Genomic DNA, 21,937 nt, shown 5'->3' on the forward strand with positions numbered 1-21,937 from the left:
TGACAAAAGGAATAGCCAGTCCCATAATGCTGCTCAGGTTTCAAGAGAACAAGGTGGAACTTCATCAAGTGCACCTCACCATAGCACTGCTGCATCCATGAAGAGAAAAGCAAATACAACTCCATGTACACAGAATAAAAGGACAAAGACAACCAAGGTATGGTTCCAAAACCAGTGTAACATTATTGTCAATTTATGATCCTCATAAAATATGTGTGTTCAATGATTTATTTCTTCTTTTGTAAGGCTGGAGGTTTAACTACATTGGCCAAGACATCCGCAAGTGCCAAAGTTGATACAACTCCTTCTGGTTCAGCAACTATGCACCTACACTCCAATGTGTCATTTACCAAAGCTGGCTCAAGTGTGTCTATCACTATAAACTCAGGGAAAGCTGAAGTTCGTTTGAATGCTCAAGGACCATCCACTCCAAAGAAGCTCCTGGTTAGAAGACCAGCCAAAGGCCCTATGTTCTTTCTGCCAGCACCTGGTGATGCCATCTGAAGTATCTGTGATGCCCATGTGTAATGTCAGAATGCTGGCTTAAGTTTATTTTGCTACCATCTGAATTATGGATCGTGAGGTGTAATGCCAGACTGTTGGCTTAAGTTCATGTTGCTACCATCTAAATTAGGAATTGTGATGTGTAATGCCTGACTGATGGCTTAATTTTACCTGACAGCATGTGAACTATGAATGTCATGTGTAGTTGGCGTCAAAACCGGCGTGACGTTAAAACCAGGTGGACTGCAGTCCATAACCTTTTGTGTCCGGTTTCAGAAAATAAATGGTCAAAGATTACTGGTTTTATAGTTGGATGGTCGTTCTCAGACTTCATCAAAAGTTCGATGATCAAAAATGGATTTTTCCTTAAAAAAAAAGACACGTCCTGTCCTCTCGAACCGGTGCCCGGGAGGAGCGACGACCGTTGTTTTTTTGGCGCGCCGCGGACGCCGTCTGTTAGTGCTGGGCTGGGCTTCGGTGCGCCGGACGGGCGGGACCCCACCAACGCCACGCATCCACCACTTCTGGCCGGCTCCACCTCCATCGTCCATTTCTTTCCTTTTCATTTGTTGGCTAGGGAACGCTACTCGATGCCACGCACCGCAAAAAGCAAAGGGAAACAAGCGAGGGCCAACCCATGCTATCTATACGTATCTATCTCAAGGTCATCGCATTTAATTTTCAATGCAAAATAAAGCTATACTGTATGATGAAGCACTCATGAATCAGTATATCTGTTAATATTTCTCGATGTGCAAAAAAATATGAGCACTGTTTTTTTTATCACATCGAGAGAGTTCCAAGATGTTTAGTTTGTGGAATCAAACCATTTTAAATGAGATGGTGTATTATGAGTTTATTTCTTAAAATTAATGAAATAATTTCATTCCTTATATTAGTACTACTTACTGCTTATGAGAAACGATATGATGATAGATCAACCTATTTCATTTGGCAGACGGTAGACCAAACAAAAAAGCGGAATAAGAAAATGATCGACTCACTCATTCTTCAAATCAAAGATCCTATAAAATTATCTTTAATAACTTCTTAGAGTCCTTGCATCGCCTACTTAATTTTATTGTGGCAAGGGCAATTGTTGAGCCCCACAAGCCCTATCGCTGGATGTACCTCTAAGTGTATTCTTAGAAACCAGTGGAAAAATCTATCTAGTTGGTACTACGCTATAATAATTTGTAATTTATAGAAGAAAGAATGCTAGTACAAGCTAATAACGTCTTCCCTAGATGCTTAAAACCTAAGGATTAAGCTACAAGCCGCGTCAAAAAAGTGTTTTTTTCTTCTTTTACTTAGCCGCGTTGGTAACAGTAGAGACATTGTCTCTTGTCCCTGTCGTTGCATTAAACAAGGCTACAAACAAGGGTGGTCGTCACGTTGTGCAGCTCGCAGTCGCCACATCCTAAGCCTATGCTCCATCTGTACCACTAAACCCATGACAAGTTGACCTCTGGCCAGGAACAGATCAGATTGCCAACATACAATTCTATGCAGTGTCTTGGGAGTTTAGCCAAAGCAAAACCTTATTATATTTACTTAAGCAGACATGAAACAACTGCGAAACTGGCTAACCTTTGTCTCTTTGCCTGTTTGGATGTATGCATAAGCTTAAATATCTACTTTGCCTAGTAGCATTATATACTTCCTCTGTCAAAAGAAAAAAAATCTCACTTCAAGGAGTGAAACAAATTTAAGCTCAATTAAATCTATACAAAAGAGTAGTAAGATTAACGATACCAACATTTGTTATTAAATTATATATATTTTCATGGAGCCATAAATATTAATAAAATATTTACTATAAATTTAATAAATTAAGAAAATTTAACTCAATCCAAACCTAGAATTGTAATCGTACCTTTTAGAACGAAGACAGTATTATAGTACAGATAACAAAATAACAAAGGCATCCTAATCGAACTGCTAGTGGATGCCGCGTGTAAGACTATTTGTTAAACATATAAGCGAATACGATTCATCGGTTTTGTATGAGACCAGATCTCTCATACGCGTTGCGTTTTTCAGCAACAAAGACGTACCAAATCACATGCCTTGCAACAAGTTGTGTATATATAGTCAAAGATCTCTCACGCAAATGGCGTGGAGGTGTGGCAGAACCGCCATTGAATCGGGAAGAAATTCGAAGAACCCTCGAAACTAGTAGTATAGGAGGAAAAGAAAACAATTCCCGTTCCCACCCATCCCGAGAAGAGAAGGCAAGAGCAGGTGGGGAGGGGACGCCGAGCAAGGTAGGCCAGCAGGTGGGGGAGGAAGCGAACAAGGCCGCGCGTCGCGCGGGCGGCCATGTGGACGCCATGCGCGGACGCGGCGTGGACGTCGTGACGACACCTGCCGCCCGCCGCCCCCCCTGCCCGCACCGCCATGGCCCCGCCGCCGCCGCAATGCGCCTCAAAACCCCCCTCCGCGCCTCCCGCCCTCCAGGTCCACCGCTCGCCAAGCCCCCGTCGCCGCCGGCTCCCCTGATCCGGCCACCGTTCGTTTCTTGATCCGTCCTCCCGGCACCTCTCGTTGCAGGTAGGGGACATGGCGGAGGAGGAGGCGCCGCCGCCGCCGCCGCCGCCCAAGCTGCTCTACATTGCCGTCGCCGACGGTGGGGGCCGCCGGGCATTCCGGTACACGCGCCCCGTGCTGCAGAGCACCCTGCATCTCATGGGATGCAAGCCTCGCCATGCCTTCAAGGTCCCTCTCTTCTTCCCTCTTGCGTGTGATCTTGCTTTTTGCTCCTAGCTTTCTTTAAGCTTGGGTTACTACTATGATTGAGCCGGGCTGTCTGATCCTCTCGTGCGGTAGATCCCTGCATCGAAAGCTAAGCTTGCTGCTTAATTTCTGTGGGCGCTTTGGGCGTGAATCACCTCCTCTTGCTGCATGTCTACTGTTGAGCTGACATGTGTGGTTTGTGATCGGCGATTTTGACATGAAAAAAGGTGGCATCTTTTAGCCTCCTGCTGCTGATGCGCAGATTTGTTCCCGGCTCGAACCAAAATCCCCATCTCCTCAAGCCCTATCCTTTTCGTCTCTGTGACGGAAGATGAGGGGCATCTTTCAGGCTTGAGCTGAGCTCCCAAGGCTTCCAATCGGCTCAAATTTTGCGTTTTGTGGAAACCGAAAAAATTCCAACTTTAGTTCTTGTTCTTGTTCATCACCAAGTGATACTACTTGCTTCTTTGTGAGGTCGCTATCATCATAAGATATACTGTCATGCAGCTGTTGCCTGTTAGTTCGGCTGGTGTGAATTACTATTGCTTTCTCGGGATTATTATGTTCCATTGACAAAGACAACGCCATGTTATGTGATGTAGACGCATTTTTGTATTGCCTTCCCATGATGCATGATCTTTTTGCTTTCGGACCCTACTTTGATGGGTACACGATTCTAGACAGTATCTGGCAATTGACTTGGAATGGGTATCAGGTTCCCACTCGACGCCCCTTATTTTTGCTCTGATTGGGTCATGGCTGGTAACTGGTTGACATCTTTGGTTCCTGACGGTCCAATTGGGCTGAGTATGAAATCAATTACAAGACTTGTCATACCTACTTCTCTGCAGACTTGTGTGAGCTGCTGTTCCTTTCTAGACTTGCTATGGTAATAAACCTCTTTTTTTTTAAAAAAAAATCCTTGTTGCCACAACAGATTAGCAAGAGAGTATTCAATGTGATGAAGAGTGAATTCTTGGCTGCATCAAAGTCAGATGGGGCAACCAAACAAGAAAATTATCCTGGCCTTGGCCTTGGAGATGGTACAGATACTCCAAAAATGTTGGAGAGAAGCAATAGCAGCATACCGTTTGAATTATACAAGAACCAGACTACTGTTGTTGTTTCAAGAGAGGTGTTTGTAAGTGTTGTATGTGATGCCCTCTCTTTGTACAAGTATGTCGGACCCAACCAGAAAGCTGACCTGCTTCTGGCTTGCAGGTAAAACAACTTGCTTATCAACTGTATGTATCTGTCCATTTAATGCACATATCCATCACATCAATTTCCATGCATGTTTGGCATTCCTTATTTAAGTCAAAGATATTTGTCGTAACAGAATCAATGTATTTAACCCTCAACAATTTATCACAGCCACTCCAAAGCAACCTGAAAGTAATTGATAATGTTTCCTTTTTTTGTAACATTTCCTTTTTTTTCCTTTCCAACTGTTCTTATCAGAATTAAAGAGAGAAAGGAATCGGTGACAATACTCTTGTGTGGGACAAGCGGATGTGGCAAGTCCACTTTATCATCTTTGCTGGTATGTTTAATATCATCTACAACAATTGTCCATTTCAGGATTAGCAATTTTTGTACCATATCAGCAATCCAGTAAATTTGGCCACCACAGCCTGGTCCAGGCAGCTTGCTCAGATGTCCGATTCTAGACACCTGGTGTGGATCTGCTGCCTGGCCGGCACAGCATGGCTCAGGTTCCAATCCAAACACACGCTTAATAACAAGTGTCCATAATAAACAATCAACTTCGAAGCATCTAACCCCTTTTAGTTTCACTTACTGTTTAGTTGCTTTCAGAACTTTTTTTTTATCAAACTCAGAAATGAATGTGGCGCTCGTGTTGGTTTTTTTTTTGAAATGATGCTCATGTTGGGTTTCAACTCTAGACAACCCCATCTTGCTTGGGACTAGAAAGGCTTTGTTGTTTTTTCGTCAAATAAATGAATGAAATGAACAATTCCTGAGTCCTTGATTTATTTTTTTGTTCACCAGGGTAGTAGGTTGGGTATCACGACAGTAGTTTCTACTGATTCCATACGACATATGATGAGAGGCTTTGCAGATGAAAAACAAAATCCTCTTCTCTATGCCTCAACCTACCATGCAGGCGAATATTTAGATCCTATTGCAGTTGCTCAGGCAAAGGCAAAGCGCAAGGCAAATAAACCCACAGTTGTTTCTCATCCAAATACCAGTGGAGGCAAAGATGTGACTTCAGACAACAAATCTCAGCAAGGATCCTCAGAATTACCTCCTAGAGCTGAATTGATTGGCAACAAGCAAATGGCAGTAGAAGGCTACAAGGCGCAAAGCGAGATGGTGATCGACAGCCTTGACAGGCTAATTACATCCTGGGAAGAACAGAAAGAATCTGTGATTGTCGAAGGAGTGCATCTAAGCCTTAACTTTGTGGTACGTATTAGTCAAGAAACAGCGCAGGGGTATTTGATAAATTTTTTTAGTTTATGCTATTTTGCATCATTTAGTTATATATCTCATTTCTCCTGGCCACTGATTAAACTCTTCTTCTATTGTTAACTAACAGATGGGATTAATGAAGAAACATCCTTCCATAATACCATTTATGGTATACATTACAAATGAGGAGAAACACATGGAACGATTTGCTGTACGTGCAAAGTACATGACTCTAGACCCAGCAAAGAACAGATACATCAAATACATCCGAAATATTAGAGCTATCCAGGAATACCTATGCAACCGAGCTGACAAGCATCTTGTGCCGAAGATCAACAACACCAATGTTGACCAGAGTGTGGCTGCTATACATGCCACAGTCTTCAGCTGTCTTCGCCGGCGAGCAGCCGGGGAGCAACTGTATGACCTCAACACAAACACTGTTGCTGTAGTGGATGAGGAATACAGGAACCAGCGTGCAGCTAACACCTTGGGTTCTAAGGGCATGTTTCAGTTGATCCAAAGGAAGGGGTCTTCAAGGAATCTGATGGCACTCCTTAACACTGATGGTTCTGTCACCAAAGCTTGGCATGTAGGTGCGAGTGATGGCAATGGGGATCTTAATGGTATCACAAACAGCAAGAAGTCTGCTGAAAATCCTATGCTGGATGCCTCACAAATTGGGAAGGCAGAGGCAGTTAATCTCCAGTTTGGTCCTTTTGGGATCAGTGCCTGGATGAGTGACACGGGTGGAACCAGCCATACTGGGAGTGTAGAAGACCTGAGGGCTGATAGCATAGAGACTGGTGGTAGAAATTATTCGTCATGCTGCAGTTCGCCAAAGATGTCAGATTCCACTTCGAAGGAGGTATGCCCTGGTCTACCAGAATTATGATTTTAGTGGCATGTCAAACTCTGAGTGTCCTTTTCTGTTGGAAATATTACAGCATCTACTGCAGACACTAGAGGGTTTGGCACAACCTTATTTATTATAGAGAACTTCAGATTTTTTTCACATGCGAAACGATATGCCATATGCAGGTCCGGCAAACTAACAGATGCTTTAACCTTGCCAGCTTATGGAGGACTACTCAGTCTATGGCAGCGAAGAAGAAGAAGCTGACGACCCTCGTGATGCTGAAACTGATGAAGACCTAACTGATGAAGAAAAGGACATGCACGAGGTATGGGCGATTTATCTCTTGCAGTGTTCAACAACTTGGTTTTGTTTTTTCCGTATCTAGTTTCACCACACCAATACACTGAAAAATTGGAGATGACGCTGAATGTTCTCTCGCATCTCTGGATACTTGCAGATAGATGCAGGCTCTGTGGACGAGCACTCAACCAAGTCGGATGAGGAATATGAGGACTTAGCCATGCGCGATGTGATGGAGAATGGCGACTGGTCCGACGACGAGGAAGCTGTGAGCAAAACCAAGAACTCACCAGCCCCGGAGAGCATCCATGGGAGTGTGGCAGCTGAAGATGATGGCATAAACCGCCGGTACCACCACAACCTGGACCTGTTCCTGAAAATGTCCAAGGAGGTAGCTGGCACTAGAATGCCATGCGCGTCATAGCGCCACTGGGGTGAAGAGAAGGCCGGCGACACGCTGCGCTGGTCCCAGCGGGTGATACGTTTCTTGGGCATCTGCTTTTGTGATGCTGTGAGCTGTGCTGTAGAGTGTATACTGGTGGCTGTGGCTTTGTATCATGTACCTGTCCAAACTACAAAATGCCCTCACTTGGCTGAAAACAGAGGACCTGATGCTTTGTACAGGCAACCATGCTCTATCATACCCTGTAGTAGGAGTATTATCTTTGGCAAAATAATGTTCCGAGCAAGGGCAAATATGTATCCTTGGGGGAAAAAAATAAGACCCCTTCTGTTAATAAAGTCACCTCACGTGGCTAAAATATGTGTCATACATACATGTCCTATGGTTGAGCAATATAGTAACACGAATGAAAATTTGCACGAAGTTCCGAACATTATGCCATTGATGCGTCATCTATAAAGGTTAACTACAACATTTGATTAACATTATGCCAACGTTGATTGGTGAGAAACTGATATTTGAAGAGCTGCTCAGATGCTGGCATTTGACTAGTACCAGAAAACATGCATTTGTTTTGATTTCAGAAAAATGTCAGTAAACTGAAGGCAGGCTTTACAGAGATTAACATCACCATGAACCTTACTTATATACAATGACTGATGAAACCCAAGGAAAAAGGATAACCTACAGCTGTCCTTGCTTCCCATCATCTATTGATCCTAAAACCTTTATCCTTCTGCTAATTGCTTTGCTTCTTCCACAATATTCTGCACTTCTTTATCCTGCTGCTTCAAGAGGGGAAAATAAACCATACAAATATACAACTTTCCTCAAGGACAAGAAAAATCTCTTCATCTTTTTTCATTCTTTTTTATTTATTTCCAGAGGCTCTCCTTTATTTACATCAAAGGATTCGGGAGCCTTTTTTAACTTCTGCGGTTGTACTCGCTCAATATTACCGACTACTGGTAATGGTAAAAAGCTAGGCCTCGCTATCTTCTGTCTGTCTGTACAGGTGTTATTCTGTAACCTAACCATTGCCATCTCAGCAGGAGGATGGGGCACCAATGCGCCGTTCTGATAGATGATAAGAAACACAACCAACATGCAAATGGTCAGTGGTCAAAAGATCAAATGACAAGGACAAATGGTTTTCAGTAGCCTTGGGTCTTGGATTTATTTACCTCCTGCGGCAATAAGCTTCTCAACACGTGCCACAATATGCTTCCCATAGGTGTATCTTTTCAGTGCATTCAAGTGCACCTTGATACGGGAAAGAATCAATTCACGGTTCTGGTCATCACATATCTCTAGAACCTTCTGCACCACATAGTTTGCGAACTGGTCTTTCATCATTGCCTGGAGAACATAAGTTCACATTACAAGTGTTGTTAGAAACTTAGAATGCATGGAATTCAACCCTGCAGCAGCAGACCCCGGTACTGCCGTTTTTTTTAAAAAAAAGCAAGCTCAGTCCAATTGTTGACAAACCTGTAATGGCTCATTCTCGTCAGTTGTGCCAAGCATTTCATTGATCAGAATCTGGTGTTGCTCAGGATTACCAAAAGTAAGACACTTCTCAACAACATTAGAAGCAAATTTCTGCTGGCTCATCTTCACTATCTGTCCGGCGAGTTGTGTAATTATAGTAGAACGCTCTTCTGGTTTCCCATGCTGCAAGACATGCTGCAAAACAAAAAATGGGATTATAAAAAGCTATTTCTCAAAAATGGGATGAACCAACATGAAGCGTAAGGCAACGGCAAGTCAATACAGAATATCATAACATAATACAACACTCTAAAACAAAAGAAAACGACTGAAAGTCAAATACCACTTATTAAGCAACAATAAATAAAGCCACTTCTAAGTATCATACATATTTTCAACAAGAAGCTAGAAAACTTGGTCATAATAGACAAGACTTATGAGACATACGCAAGCTAATAGGCACAAGAGATAGTGCTAAAATGATTGACAGAAGAACGATTCAGTGCCTTTATCAGAAAAAAGAACAGGAAATGAATAGACAGTTACCTGGATTACGTAATTACCATACTGGTCCTCTGTTAAAGTAACCACAGACTGCATGATCTCTTCCATCATGGCATTTTGTGTGCTTTCATCATCACAATGCTCCAATACCCTCTGGCGATATGCAAGAACACATTTAAAAAAATCTCTCTCTATATATAAAAAAAAGATGGCAAAACCAGAGGAGCCGATGTAGCACCTGAATAACACGGCAACCATAGGGATGCATGGAAAGCTCCACCACATGTCCGTAAAAGGCAGAAATGATAAATCGTATCCGCTCCTGAGGGATGCATTCTATACATTTTTGAATAACATGGTTGCCATTCTGATCACGAACACATCTCATGATAGATCCATCAAGTTCCAAAGCCATTTGTGTTTGTTGTTCCACTTCAACAACTTCCAAAGCCTACAGAAAAACAAGTACCCTCCTAAGCCTCCGCAGAAGTTATTTTGATCACTAGATGACTGGGATTTAAACTAATAGGGTGGAAACATTGCTTGTAGCAGTATACAAACCTTCTGAATCACCCGGCAGCCATACATTTGAAGACTCAGCTGTAACACATAACCCTTGAGCAGGGTTGCCAGTTGCTTCGTTTGTGTTTCAGTTCCGTATTCAAAGAACTGCCAAACTCAAGCAATTACTAATTAAAAAACTAAGCTCTCAATTATAAAAATGAATATGCAAATCGTCGAAAAACAAACCAGACTCATTCTGTTCCAAATGAGGTTGCTCACCTTCTGTATAACATAGTTCCCGAAAACATCAGTCATCAAAGTACGTGCCTGGGGAAGTATCTCAGGAAAAATCATATTCTTCTCTTCAATAGAAGCAGTTTCTAGTTTCTGCTGTATAAAGCGACTCCCATACTGATCCGAACTGAAAGGTCAAAGAGAGAACCATATTAGCTTCAAATCAAAACAAATGAACTTGACTCTGTTGGAATTCCAAGGAAATAGTACCTGAACTCTACCACATGGCCTACAATATCTAACAGCTCAAAAGATCTGGTTTTGTTAGTTTTGAATTCCTCCAGCAGGGAGGACCCATAATCATTATCCATCAGACCATTCTCTGAATTCCATGATCCCATGGATCCTCCAGCAGAGTTCCTCACCATGGCTGGAAGTCGAGTCAGTCCATCTCCTTGCCTGACATGGCCTTGAGGAGATGAGATATACGGACTGGATGGTGGGCTTGTTAGATAAGTCATTCCGATGCCAAATGCAGGATCGTTGCCATAGATATTTTGATTAAGAGCACCAGACTTGCCCAGGTATGGCATCCCATACTGTCGCTTTTGCTGGGCAAATAATGACCCAAGGTAAGCTTTTTGGTATCCAGGACCATCCAAGTGTCCTGAACCAGTAAACCCCCTCCCTTGGAAAGGACTCAGGCTTGCAGCAGCACCAAGGGGGGAATCAGGGTTTGCCTGCACGTATTGTGCATACATTGTCTCTGTTGGTTGGCCCTGATAACTCGATCCCCCATGGTTCGAAAGAACATTGCCATAGTCACCATCTGGACATGAAAACATGGTTCAAAAGGTGAGTGAGTGAACGACAGACAGGCAAGGGGAGAGGAAGAGAGATGGGGAAAGGGATTAAGGGTACCAGGATTCAGTTGATTATTCAGCATGGATGAAGTAAAACCGCCTGCATGAGTCTTCATATGCCATCCAGATACATCAATGCCATGGCTATCACCATTCAAGTTCTGGTAGTGAGAAACTGATCCAGCTGAGCTCATCAAAGATCCTTTCTTGTTCGCATTACCGTGTGGTGACTGCATAGGGAACTTGCTATTGCTATGAGATGTCAGCTTACTAGCATGCAAATTACGGAAGTTACTCCCCCCATTTGGAAAAACTGCATATTCAGGGGCATTAAGCGAGTCTTCATCGGTATTTTGAGTTAAATTTTGTGGTGAAAGTTGCCTATGTTCCTTTGGTACATTAAACAGCACATCTGCCTGGTCACCAAAGTTCTGATAAACATGATTCTGAACATCATTTTCCACATTCGACATCCTATTTCCAGATAGGCTTAAGCTAGACAGAGTTGCCGCAATGTCAGCAGCGTCATGATTAAGTGAAGCAACAGCTGCAGCTTCAACCTTTCTATCAGAATTCCCCATCCGAACTCCAACTGGAGGAAGGCCAGGGCTTGGAGTTCTCCGTATCAGCTGGGGGTCAGGGGTGGTGCTTCTTGAGATAGATGAACCTACTGCAGAAGCAAAGGTATGAGACATTGAAGAACCAAGACTTTGGACCCTGACCAGACTGGGTGAAGTGGATCCAGATCGCAGGCCATTCATGGATTCTGATCTATTCTGCAGTTGTGGCTTGGGTGAATCAGATGATCTGATTGGAGTTGGGCCCTCAAGAGCATTACGGCTATTAGAACGTGAAAGATGACCGACTGTAGCAGCAGGACGGCTAATATTTTCCTGCCATTGAAACAATTGCAGATGAGAATAAGAAAACAAAACAAAATGAAAAACACAGTAATAGATATAGTGGTGCTAAATTGTAGCAGTAGCCTATAAATATCTGTGCGCGAAGTTTCATATGATAATGTCAGGCACAAAAAAAAAAAAAAAATACAATCACCTCCATCAAGTTCAGCAGTGAACACAACTCTGGTGGATTTTAATGTTACTAGAAGTATGATTTGTGAATAATCTGCTAATTTCACATATGCATTCCGTCCCAAACGGTTCAAAAGAGAATTTCACTATGCAGTCGCTGAGGAAAAATAAAATGTTTGCTTATACTGAAGATGGGTAATATAATTCCATTCAACAACAATGTGTGCTTCTACTGAAGACGTAACTACAGCAACAAAATGAAATCAAAATCAACGATGAAATATGCTCCAAACCTGCAATGCATCAGCAAAGCTCTTGCGCCGAGACCCAAGGCCACTGACATCTGTCAAGCCGATGAGCCCATCGGCGCCTCTCCCAAGCCACTCTGATGACTGCTGCCGTGCAAGCCCATTCCTTTCACCCCTCCCCATTCTATCACTCAGCAGCGCCTTCTCTCCACCAACCTCACGGCCTGGCTGCACCGAGAACAGCGAGTTTCCACTTCCGACCTCCGAAGGCCTCCTCCTCCTATCCCCGATACCTCCGGACACAGCCTGGAACCGCTGCGCCGCACGCCAGTCCTCTTTGGAGACCATTGGTGGCGGAAGCCTTGGGTTGAGGTGCTCATTAGAATAGTAGTACGATAGATATGCTGGGTGCGACCGTATCTCCTCCTCAGTGAGCATGTCAAGGCCAGCACCAGCCCCGCTGCCGCTACCACCAAGGTTGTTGGCAGGAAGCGGCGGACCAGAGAAGAGCGCGCCAATGGCCGTGCGTGAGCCCTCAACTGTTGGGGGAGCACTGCCGCTGCGGAACATGCTGAGCTCGTCCGAGGGGGGCGTGTGGTTTTGGTCCATGAGAACTGCCTGCAGGTCACGCTCGAGGTCCTCAAAGGTGGGGCCAGCCGCCGCCGCTTGAGATGGAGCCATCGACGAAGCGCCTGCCTCTGTTCCAATCTCCTTCCTTCCTTCCTTCCTTCTTGGTTTCGTTCAATCCTAAACCAGTAAGCAGATGGTGATCAGTACTGTCTTTTTTTTTTCTGCAAAGCTTGTATAGAGTCGAGTTGTAATCCGAAGGTATGCATGAAAATTGAACTGGAAGAATGATCGATGCATCTTTATGAGAAATCATGATTACAGAACACATGAAATCGTTTGAATCCCAAGTTCCTCCGTTAATTGTATTAAAAAGAACCCGGTTTATAAGTACCGCTTTTAAGGGAAGTACAGGGAGCTGGCGCATCAAGTTACCTTGGACAGAAGAAACAAGAACCAAACCAAAACACTAAGCCACTGGAAACCTAACTTGCAGGAGACTCCCGGACAAAACTTGATGGGAAAACATCCTAATCCGCGGAGGAAACACCCAAACATTCATTCCCTAGCCCAACTAAGATATTATAGATATAGATAGATAAAACGGAACCAAACAAAAATACAAACACGGCATGGCAGTCCTACCCCTACCCGAGGAACCGATCGGGAACCTACGCGACACCGCCGAGAATCGATCTCACCTCTAGAACGGGCGCCGCCGCCGTAGCAGCAGCATGAAACAGGCAGCCTCACCTCCGCGAACCGAGCGCCTCCAATCCACTACGGAGCCGCCGGCCGCGGTCCCATCCGACGGTGGCTGGATTCCCGCGCGCGCCGATCGAGGATTTATTTAGGGTTTGAGGGGTGGATTGGGGAATTTTCCGGAGGGAGGGAAGGGCGGAGGCGGCTGCTGCGGCCGGAGCGAGGCGAAGCGGCAGGCGAGAGCGAGAGCGAGACGAATGGGAAAGGAAGGGAGCGGAGGCGGAGGCGGAAAGCGACGTGTGGCCTTTTCTTCCTGGAGACCGGTAGCCCGCCCCCCCACCTGCTCCCAGGCGTCGGATGTCCCGCTGCACGAATCTCAAAGCGCCGTATTGCGCTTGTGCATAGGCCGGCCGGCCGTCAGGCGCCAGGTACTCGTCCTCTATCGCTACCTTGCAGATCATAAAGGCAGATGAGGTGTACGTATATATGTGAGTATGACGCAGCAGTACACATCTTGAAGAACACAGCGACAATTTTGGAAATCGACAAAATCTTTTAAAAATATTCCTTTTTTCCTGGTTAAAAAAGAGATGGTTTATATCTCTCTCTGTTCTGTTTCAATGTGTTGCTGTTCGTTTTCAGAAAAAAAAAAACGTATGTTACCGATGGTAAGTTTCTGTGTTGTGTTATTTTCCTTACTTGTCGGAGCTGTGGCTGACAGGTGGGTCCATGAAAAATCCATATGTATCTCTGCTACTCCGATTGACGGGCAAGTCAAACGAGGAAAGGATGATGACGACGACAATAATTAATGATAGCTTGACAATCGAGAGGTTAACTTTGCCTAATGCGTTGTGATTATAAAATACTAACACCGAAACTGACAGACACAAGAAAGTGGCGAGGTTGTGATGGCGCTAAGAAAACACGGCGCAAGAAAAGGCACTGCGCATTGTTTGTGGTTGAGAAAAAGATACATATTTCTCATCAATCTCGGGCAGGCACATGGTATATATATTATAATTACAATAGTATATGCAGGAGCAGACCAAGCAAACAGGGGAACCTGCTGCCACTTCCCAGCCGATTGTCTCTTCATAATTCAAGAACAAAGCTAGTACATGCTAGTATTATTTGCAAACAAGACTAGTGTTATTTTGGAAAGCCTAATACAAAGATAGTACTCACTAAGCTATCTTTATATCCGATTCTGATGATGAATGGGTGAATGAGTAATCTACTAGGAACCACACTGCTACCATCCAGATCCAGTGGCTAATATCAAGGCCAGTCAGTACACAGGCAATAAGTCTTGCCGTATTGTATTATTGCTGATACAGCAGGTTCCAGTTAATACACACACATGGATACATCAAGGACAACGCAGGAATGCATGCAGCAACTGGGAGCCCAATTCCTTCACTACTTTCTGATTCTGACACCAGGGAGTCCTACCCTGAGTGTTTATGCACGATGAACCGATGATTTTCAAAACCTCTGATCATGGATGATTCCTAATATGTCGATACGAGACTGACCAAGCGTATGGCCCAATCTATGACTTTGAGCAAGTTGTAATACTTAATTATCATCATCTGCACACGATCGCTGCGCTAAGAGACACGCCGGATCATTCCTCCTGCTCGATCATCCTCCGGACATCATCAATCACCAGCCAAGATTTGTGCCCGCCGATCACCTCCGCCTGTTTCTGGGAGTCGCTCCACAACTGCATAGGACAAAGGACCGTCCTCAGGATAGACAGTAGCGGGATAGAAACCATGGACAAGGGAACAAGCTTCAGTTGTACCTGTATAGAAGGCATCTTCTGCTCGAGCCCCGCGGTACAGATTGCACAAGTTGGACAAAAGGTGTGTGTTAATTTAACAAATATACTAGGGGATCCGGTTTGTCACTTGTGTATGCACGTAGTTGCTGCAGATAAGCTAACGATGAGACCAAATGCATCATGGGAGAATATTTGATATTGTACTCTAATACCAATGCTGAAGGATAAGGCTAGGAAACATTTAGGTGCAAGTTGCACAAAGCCGGCAACTGACATCAAAGTTTCCAGGGCCAATAAAGCTGAGGCTTCCAGTTTCAACCACAACAGGGAAAGAAGCACAAGAAAGGAATTCTAGAAGCTTACTGGTGAAAAAAAAGATACATCTACGAATGGTATAATTAGCTTTAATCTAGCTGGTCGGATGCTTCTGCTCTCTTTCTTACTCTTCATGTTCAAAACATCTGTATTTCTGTTACGCATTAATGGAAATGGGGGTTCCTTGTGTGGGAAAAAAAAATCTACGAATGGCATAAAGTTAAGTATAATTGGGTGTACATACAGTGCAAGGGTAGACTTACTGTTACTCCAGCACGGTTTACAAGCTTTTGTGGAACACAATTCACATCGATACAGTAGAACCGGATTCTGCATATTATGTTGTAACAGAGATCATCAATTTGTCAAGAAAAAAAAAAACAGCCACAGTACTTCTTGTCAATCTAGGGGTTAAAAACTCTCTAACCTTGGATGGTATTCTGCTGCCAACTTCTCAAGCTTAGGTTTCAGATATATACATTTTCTGCACCAACTCGCCATCCTTCATAACACAGACTAGTATGAATTTGTGCATAAGCTGACATATATTAGGGGAAAGTTTTGACAGACGCAACTATAGAAATTACTCAAAATACAGTTCCATATTGGTAGCATATTTCTTTATAGTATAAAGGACCTATGGTTGATTGGTTGAAATTGATACAGATCACGCATCTTGCTACGTTAAAAAACGTATAGTTGAAGTATTTTCCTTGAATCCTACATATGAGTTTTCTTTTTGTTTTGAGTGAAGAGAGAGACATATGAATATCAAATTCAACAATGGCGCTGCTATTTATTTACATGGTAAAGATACTACAAGAGAGCATAATCTAACCATAGGCTGCAACTCATGCACTGAAGAAAAAACAAATGAAGTTTGGTCTAACATTTATATTTTTCCCTCGGCCATAAATAGCAGTTCTACTGCCCATATAGTAGAAACAAGCAGATAGAAATGGAAATCAGGAACAGACAAAAAGGTAGATTCAGGAAAAGGCCACTGTCATGCATTTATCATTCCATGCAATACGACGATGAAATCCATTCCTCAACCGCAATGACACCAAACCGGGCCATGTAAATAAGTGAACCTACGAGCAAATGGACAAAGTTGTCCCTCTTTCACTCGCCCAAGGTGCTAAATTTGCACTCCAGAAATGACTGCCTAATCAAACAACCAAAATCTGCTAACCACGCAATCATACACGACCATGATCTCCCTACCGGAGAAATTACGAGCCAACGTTACCGCAGCCGCTCTACAGACACAATCCAATCCAGCGCAGGAAAGTGGGGGGTACCAGAGCAGGACGATGGGGATGTCGAGCTGCTGCGCGTCCGCAAGGACCCGGTCCAGCTGCTGCTCGCTGGTGACGGGATCCAGCTCCACCCACACGGGCCCCTCCTCCTCCGCGACCCTCTCCCTGGCTGCGGCCGCCGCCGGAGCCGCGCGGCGAGGCCCCGGCAGCAGAGAGATCGCGGCCCGCCGGGAGGACGGTTTGGCGAGGAAGCCGAGACGGGATGGGGCCGGACCCGGACGGACTCCAGTTCGGCCGTGGGACAGCGCCGCTTCGCCGCCGCCGGCGGCTGCTGCTGCGTGGGCTGGGGTGGCGGCCATTGCCGGCGTGGGAGCAAGAAACGTGGAGACCTCCGTTCGTTTTGACTTTTTAGTTTTTACCTGTCGCTGCTAATGAAGAAAGCCGCACTTGTTTTCTGTTCTCCTCTTCGCCAACCTGTGTGCCACTGCGTGTGGGCCCAGTACTACCAGAAAGAACAGGAAAACCTTGCACAGGCTTTCTCATCTGTGTCGGACCCAAATAAATTCAGGAAATGAATAACCAAAATTTTATTATTCAATATGCTAGTATAATTTAATATAAAATTCGGTAAAGGGTTCGGTAAAAATCATAATACTTGGGAAAATTTGAGAAAATTGCAACACGTGTTCAAAACTAACTTCACAAATCCATTGTTTTCGTATAGTAGATTCGGACACGTGAAATGAAAATCAGTTTTTGGATATTTGTGTAATCCAGAGTGCTGGTAACGTGTCGATGTACCTAGCTATTATCTAATATAATTTTTCTTTTATCGCAAAAAAAAAACAAATATATTCGTTCACACACACAAAAAAAAATTGAACGGAATACATGGAGATCGGGAGGGGAGAAGAAGCTTTACGTACTGTTACAAGATTGGGAAAAGGGCTGTAAGGTTTCTTCTACATGGTAAGAAATCCAATGGAACATGACTACAAGAGCAGTTTGGTTACAAATGAACTTGTGAAGAATGTTTGGGACCAGGACTGGGATATTTTTACAGATCAGATGGACCAAGTTTCAGTCTGATGCGTAAACGTTTTTTTAAGGTTTGTATATAAAAAGTTGTAAATTAAATCCTCAACACGCAGAGACGAATATGGCCTAGGGCCACGGCCCTAGACGTGGCCCAAAGTACCTCTGCAGTGTTGCAATCTAGATCGTACTAGAGATTAGATTCGAGGGGCTACTTTGTGTCGAATAGTATCACGAAACCTAGAACGTCTACTAGAGCAGGTAGAACGAGAGAAAGTGAGAGGTAGTAGATGAACGTGTCAAACCTGACACCATAGTGGTGGAAGATCCGTTAGCGTCTGCCATGGAGTCGATGTCTGCGCTAGGGCAGCGACGGGCGGTGAAGACGGCATCGGTGATGCGCGGTGGCGACAGCGGTGAAGGCAGTGTAGTACGGTGGCGGCGCAGCTGGTGGCTTCCCGTCACTGGCTGCGCGCCCTCTAGATCGGATTAGGGTTTAGGTGTCGGTGGAGAACTCGGCTCAGGTCAACCTCGTGATTAGAGCCACCGGCCCCCACCTCTTTTTATAGCGTAGGGTGACAGGGGCCCTCCAGCCATGATGGGCTGGGCGCCCCCGATCAGGGCACGAATCAAAGGCATAGCTAAGCCATTGGGTCCAGTTAGGATTAGAGATCAATCTAGCAACCCCCCTTGATCTCTTTCTATTTTTTACTTTCATATCATTCACTTTTGTTCATTCCATTATAGATTAGCGTATAGAGCATGTCTCATCGTCACGGTCCATTGCCGATAGATTTAACAGTTACAACACACCACTCTGTTCTGAAATAGATACTTATCTTTGAGTCTTCTTTTGTCCAGGAATTATAGGCTTTCCCTTAAACCCATGCCGGCTACATGTTCTCTGAACACGTTGGGTGATAAGCCTTTTGTAAGCGGATCCGCGAGCATCTTTTCGGTACTTATATGCTTAAGACTTATGACTTGATCCTGGACTTTATCTTTCACAACATAATACTTTATGTCAATGTGTTTGGCAGCACCACTTGACTTATTGTTGTGAGCATACTGTACTGCCGGATTATTATCGTAGTATAACTTAAGTGGTCTATAGATGTCGTCAACCACCTTCAAACCAGGTATGAACTTTTTTAGCCAGTTCACCTGCCCCGTTGCCTCATAACACGCTACAAACTCGGCATACATTGTGGATGATGTAGTGACGGTTTGCTTTGAGCTTTTCCATGAAATAGCTCCTCTGCGAGAGTGAATACATATCCAGACGTGGATTTTCTATCATCTTCCGCATAATCAGAATCTGAATATCCCACTATATGGAGTGAATCAGATCTTCTATACGTCATCATGAGGCCTTTCGTTCCTTGCAAATAACTCAAGACTTTCTTTACCAATTTCTAGTGTTCTGTTCCAGGATTGCTCTAGAATCTGCCAAGTAACCCGGTAACAAATGCCAAGTCAGGATGCGTACATACTTGAGCATATTGCAAGCTTCCGACAGCTGAAGCATATGGAACCACTTTCATTTGATCGATCTCATATTGGTTCCTAGGGCATTAAAAATCCCCATATCTGTCGCCCTTAACTATAGGAGCAGGTGAGGGACTATATTTGTGCATACTGAATTTCTTTAAGATCTTTTCTATGTATGCCTTTTGTGACAGTCCTAATACCCATTTACTTCTATCTCGGTGAATCTCGATCTCTAGAACGAACGAAGCTTCACCAAGATCTTTCATATTAAATTTTGAGGACAAGAACTTCTTTGTCTCCAGTAGTAGACTGACATCACTACTAGCAAGTAAGATATCATCCACATACAGGACAAGGAAGATAAACTTCTCATTCTTAAACTTTGTATAGATATAATTGTCCTCTACATTCTCTTTAAACCCAAAATTTCTTATTGTCTGATCAAACTTCAAGTACCACTGTCTTGAAGCTTGTTTTAATCTATAAATGGATTTCTTTAGGCGGCATCCTATTCGTTCTTTTCCTTCCATGACAAAACCTTTTGGTTGTGCCATGTAAACATTTTCCTCCAAGTTCCCATTGAGAAATGCTGTCTTTACATCCATCTGATGTAATTCTAAATCATAATGTGTCACTAATGCCATTATGATTCTGAAAGAATCCTTACATGAGACTAGAGAAAAGGTCTCATTGTAATCAATCTCCTCTTTGCGTAAAGCCTTTTGTCACAAGTCGTGCTTTATATCTCTCTATATTCCCTTAAGAGTCAAGTTTTATTTTATAGACCCATTTACAACCTACTATTTTGGCTCCTTTAGGAATTATTTTCAAGTCCCAAACTTTATTGGCATTCATAGATTTCATTTCATCTTCCATGGCCTCAAGCCACTTTGATGAATGATCACTTCTCATGGCTTCTTCAAATGAGGTGGGATCATCCTCCATTTGAAATTCCTCAGTGTTGTATACTTCATAATCAGCAGGAATAACTGATTTTCTAACTCTTTGAGACCTTCTAGGGGCCTCCACATTTGGCACATCTTCTGTTTGAGGCTGTTGTTGCCCCCCCCCCTCATTTGTGACAATAGGTTATACAGGATCCTAAAGAATAGGTTCCTCATCATCATTCATTGTTGCCACAGGCGAAATAACAATAGGTGCTGGTACTATAGTATCTTGCACTGTCGGTGCAGCGACAACAGGTAGTGAGAAAAATGACTCATGAATCATCGGAGTGGGCGCATACACCCGCTTCTCTTCAAGGTCAATTTCTCGAGCTACCATGCTCCCCCTCATCATTTCATTCTCTAGGAAGACTGCGTGTCTCGTTTCCACAAACTTTGTATGTCTGTCTAGACAGTAGAAACAAAAACATTTTGACTTTTCTGGGTAACCAATGAAATGGCAACTCACTGTTTTGAGATCTAGGTTCCCAATGTTTGGGTTAAATACTTTAGCCTTAGGAGGACTTCTCCACACATGTAAGTGGTTTAGTGAGGGTACTCTTCCTGTCCACAACTCATACGGTGTTTTGGGCACCGACTTACTTGGTACTCTATTGAGAATATGAATGATAGTTTTTAATGCCTCCATCCACAGGCTCATCGGTAAGGTGGAGTAACTTATCATACTACGCACCATATCCATTAGGGTACGATTACGCCTTTCAGCTACTCCATTCTGCTGAGGTTTGCTCGGTGTAGAATACTAGGCTACTATGCCATTCTCCTGTAAGAAGCTTGCAAAAGGTCTAGGAACTTGGCCACATGGGGTATGCCGACCGTAGTACTCCCCTCCACAGTTGGACCTGACTATCTTAATCTTTAAACTGTGTTGGTTTTCAACTTCTACCTTAAATATCTTAAATTTTTTCAATGCTTCTGTTCTTTCTTTGATTGGATAAATATAGCTATAACGGGAGTAATCATCTGTGAATGTTATGAATAAATCATAATCATCCACACTCTTTATAGGAAATGGACTACAGATGTTTGTGTGAATAATCTGTAGAATTCCTATGCTTTGTTTGGCATCTTTCTTAATTTTCTTTATATACTTTTCTTTAATGCCATCTCTGCATTATTCTAAATCTGAGGGCTCTAATGGAGGAAGAATATCATTCTTAACTAGTCTTTCTATTCTCCCTCTTGAAATATGGCCTAAACGACAGTGTCATAATTTCAACAATGCATCATGAGCTCTCTTTTGTTTTTTATTTACATCTGTAGACGATGAGACATTCACATTGTCACACGCAACGTTCCCTTCATCGCATACAACATTCACATCATCACGTAGTGATAACAAATAAAGCTCATTTTGTAAGATGGCAAGACCAACACATGCATTATTAAATGTTATCTTATATTTGCCATTTTCAAAATGGCAATCATATCCATCATTGTCCAAACATGAAACACTAATCAAGTTCCTCTGTAATGAGGGAACATAAAGAACATCTCTAAGTATAAGTTTGAAACCATAAGCAAGCTCTAGAGAAAGATCGCCAACGACTTCAACTTCTGCTCAGACTCCATTTGCATCTTTAACGTGTCTTTCGCTTCTTTGCGTAGTCCTCGTCGAACAGAATCCCTATAAAGAATTAGCAACATGAACAGTTGCACCTGAGTCAATCCACCAAGTAGATTTTGAATACT

At 43.5% G+C, this 21,937-nt stretch overlaps 3 protein-coding genes across 3 annotated transcripts; 1 reads left to right on the plus strand and 2 right to left on the minus strand.

The window, feature by feature from the left end:
* Window positions 1-2,593: 2,593 nt before the first annotated feature.
* On the plus strand, window positions 2,594-7,649 carry LOC136467948 (P-loop NTPase domain-containing protein LPA1-like). The gene is given in 9 exon segments (XM_066466794.1): window positions 2,594-2,872; window positions 2,874-2,964; window positions 3,058-3,222; window positions 4,178-4,461; window positions 4,702-4,783; window positions 5,254-5,673; window positions 5,807-6,547; window positions 6,756-6,863; window positions 6,996-7,649. Coding segments are annotated over 9 exon segments (2,193 nt in total). The 5' UTR covers window positions 2,594-2,837; the 3' UTR covers window positions 7,263-7,649.
* A 144-nt stretch (window positions 7,650-7,793) lies between these two features.
* LOC136467947 (pumilio homolog 3-like) lies at window positions 7,794-13,665 on the minus strand. Its single transcript, XM_066466793.1, has 11 exons — window positions 13,388-13,665; window positions 12,165-12,866; window positions 10,896-11,730; window positions 10,245-10,803; window positions 10,020-10,161; window positions 9,798-9,905; window positions 9,475-9,687; window positions 9,279-9,389; window positions 8,733-8,927; window positions 8,426-8,600; window positions 7,794-8,318 (listed from the first exon to the last, which is right to left on the minus strand). Exons 2-11 carry the CDS (start codon window positions 12,798-12,800, stop codon window positions 8,287-8,289), a joined length of 3,006 nt encoding a protein of 1,001 aa, XP_066322890.1. The 5' UTR covers window positions 12,801-12,866; window positions 13,388-13,665; the 3' UTR covers window positions 7,794-8,286.
* A 724-nt stretch (window positions 13,666-14,389) lies between these two features.
* LOC136464772 (thioredoxin-like 3-2, chloroplastic) lies at window positions 14,390-17,167 on the minus strand. The gene is made up of 5 exons (XM_066463721.1): window positions 16,797-17,167; window positions 15,920-15,994; window positions 15,756-15,822; window positions 15,199-15,216; window positions 14,390-15,117 (listed from the first exon to the last, which is right to left on the minus strand). The coding sequence occupies exons 1-5, from the start codon at window positions 17,111-17,113 to the stop codon at window positions 15,019-15,021; spliced, it is 576 nt and encodes a 191-aa protein (XP_066319818.1). The 5' UTR covers window positions 17,114-17,167; the 3' UTR covers window positions 14,390-15,018.
* Window positions 17,168-21,937: the final 4,770 nt, after the last annotated feature.

The sequence above is a fragment of the Miscanthus floridulus genome, chromosome 7, assembly GCF_019320115.1.
Source record: "Miscanthus floridulus cultivar M001 chromosome 7, ASM1932011v1, whole genome shotgun sequence".
Taxonomy (NCBI): Eukaryota; Viridiplantae; Streptophyta; class Magnoliopsida; order Poales; family Poaceae; genus Miscanthus; species Miscanthus floridulus.

Bases quoted from the DNA above. Each gene is read 5' to 3' on its own strand.
- LOC136464772 (XM_066463721.1), bottom strand. From the start codon at position 17,113: ATGGCCGCCACCCCAGCCCACGCAGCAGCAGCCGCCGGCGGCGGCGAA. The intron at 15,995-16,796 runs GTACCCCCCACT...TGTGTTATGAAG, and splicing joins ATCCCCATCGTCCTGCTCTG to GATGGCGAGTTGGTGCAGAA. The intron at 15,823-15,919 runs GTTAGAGAGTTT...CATAATATGCAG, and splicing joins GCAGCAGAATACCATCCAAG to AATCCGGTTCTACTGTATCG.
- LOC136467947 (XM_066466793.1), bottom strand. From the start codon at position 12,800: ATGGCTCCATCTCAAGCGGCGGCGGCTGGCCCCACCTTTGAGGACCTC. The intron at 10,162-10,244 runs GTACTATTTCCT...TTGACCTTTCAG, and splicing joins GGCCATGTGGTAGAGTTCAG to TTCGGATCAGTATGGGAGTC. The intron at 8,928-9,278 runs GTAACTGTCTAT...TTTGTTTTGCAG, and splicing joins ATGGTAATTACGTAATCCAG to CATGTCTTGCAGCATGGGAA.